The following is a 798-nucleotide window of genomic DNA, read 5'->3' as shown; positions in this document are numbered from 1 at the left end:
GAGCTGAGGCTGGTGGGCGGCTCGGGACGCTGCTCAGGACGCGTAGAGGTCCTCCACCGGGAGGCCTGGGGCACCGTGTGTGATGACCTCTGGGACCTGAACGAAGCCGAGGTCGTGTGCCGACAGCTGGGATGTGGACGGGCTGTGTCCGCCCTGGGGAAGGCCCACTTCGGCCCGGGCTCTGGAAACATCTTCCTGGACAACCTGCAGTGTTCCGGGGTAGAGCGCTACCTGGGCCAGTGTGCCCACTCGGGCTGGTCGGAGCACAACTGTGGCCACCACGAGGACGCCGGCGTCATCTGCTCAGGTAGCCCCTCCCCTCACAGTTGGTCATTGCCAGTCCCACTGTCTACAAGACCACCCTGCTAGAACTCAGAGATGGCCAGGGAAAAAGACAGGGCCCTCAAACATATGGCATTTGATTTTTGCTTTATCTCTTCTAACCTGGTCAAAAATACAAGATTTGGGGTGCCTGGGTGGCTCAGTTGGTTAAGTGATTGCCTTCGGCTCAGATCATGATCTTGGAGTCCTGAGATCGAGTCCTGCATCCAGGCTCCCTGCTCAGCAGGGAGTCTGCTTCTCCCGCTGACCTCTCTCCTCTCATGCTCTCTCTCACAAATAAATAAATAAAATCTTTAAAAAAAAAAAAATACAGCGGCGCCTGGGTGGCTCAGTGGGTTAAAGCCTCTGCCTTCGGCTCAGGTCATGATTCCAGGATCCTGGGATCGAGACCCGCATAGAGCTCTCTGCTCAGCAGGGAGCCTGCTTCCTCCTCTCTCTCTCTCTCTCTTTTTCTGC

The 798-nt window shown here is 56.8% G+C and overlaps 1 protein-coding gene across 1 annotated transcript; it reads left to right on the top strand.

Annotated features, from left to right (window-relative positions):
• Nucleotides 1–6: 6 nt before the first annotated feature.
• LOC116863860 (putative DMBT1-like protein) lies at nucleotides 7–307 on the top strand (the record flags this gene model as incomplete). Its single annotated transcript, XM_032851174.1, has 1 exon — nucleotides 7–307. A coding segment is annotated over one exon (301 nt), but the record flags the coding sequence as incomplete, so codon positions are not given.
• Nucleotides 308–798: the final 491 nt, after the last annotated feature.

Source organism: Lontra canadensis, unplaced genomic scaffold (genome assembly GCF_010015895.1).
Source record: "Lontra canadensis isolate GAN:19392208 unplaced genomic scaffold, GSC_riverotter_1.0 scaffold4013, whole genome shotgun sequence".
In the NCBI taxonomy this organism is placed as follows: Eukaryota; Metazoa; Chordata; class Mammalia; order Carnivora; family Mustelidae; genus Lontra; species Lontra canadensis.
The sequence above is the reverse complement of the archived record's forward strand: the minus strand, read 5'-3'. Positions and strand labels throughout refer to the sequence as shown.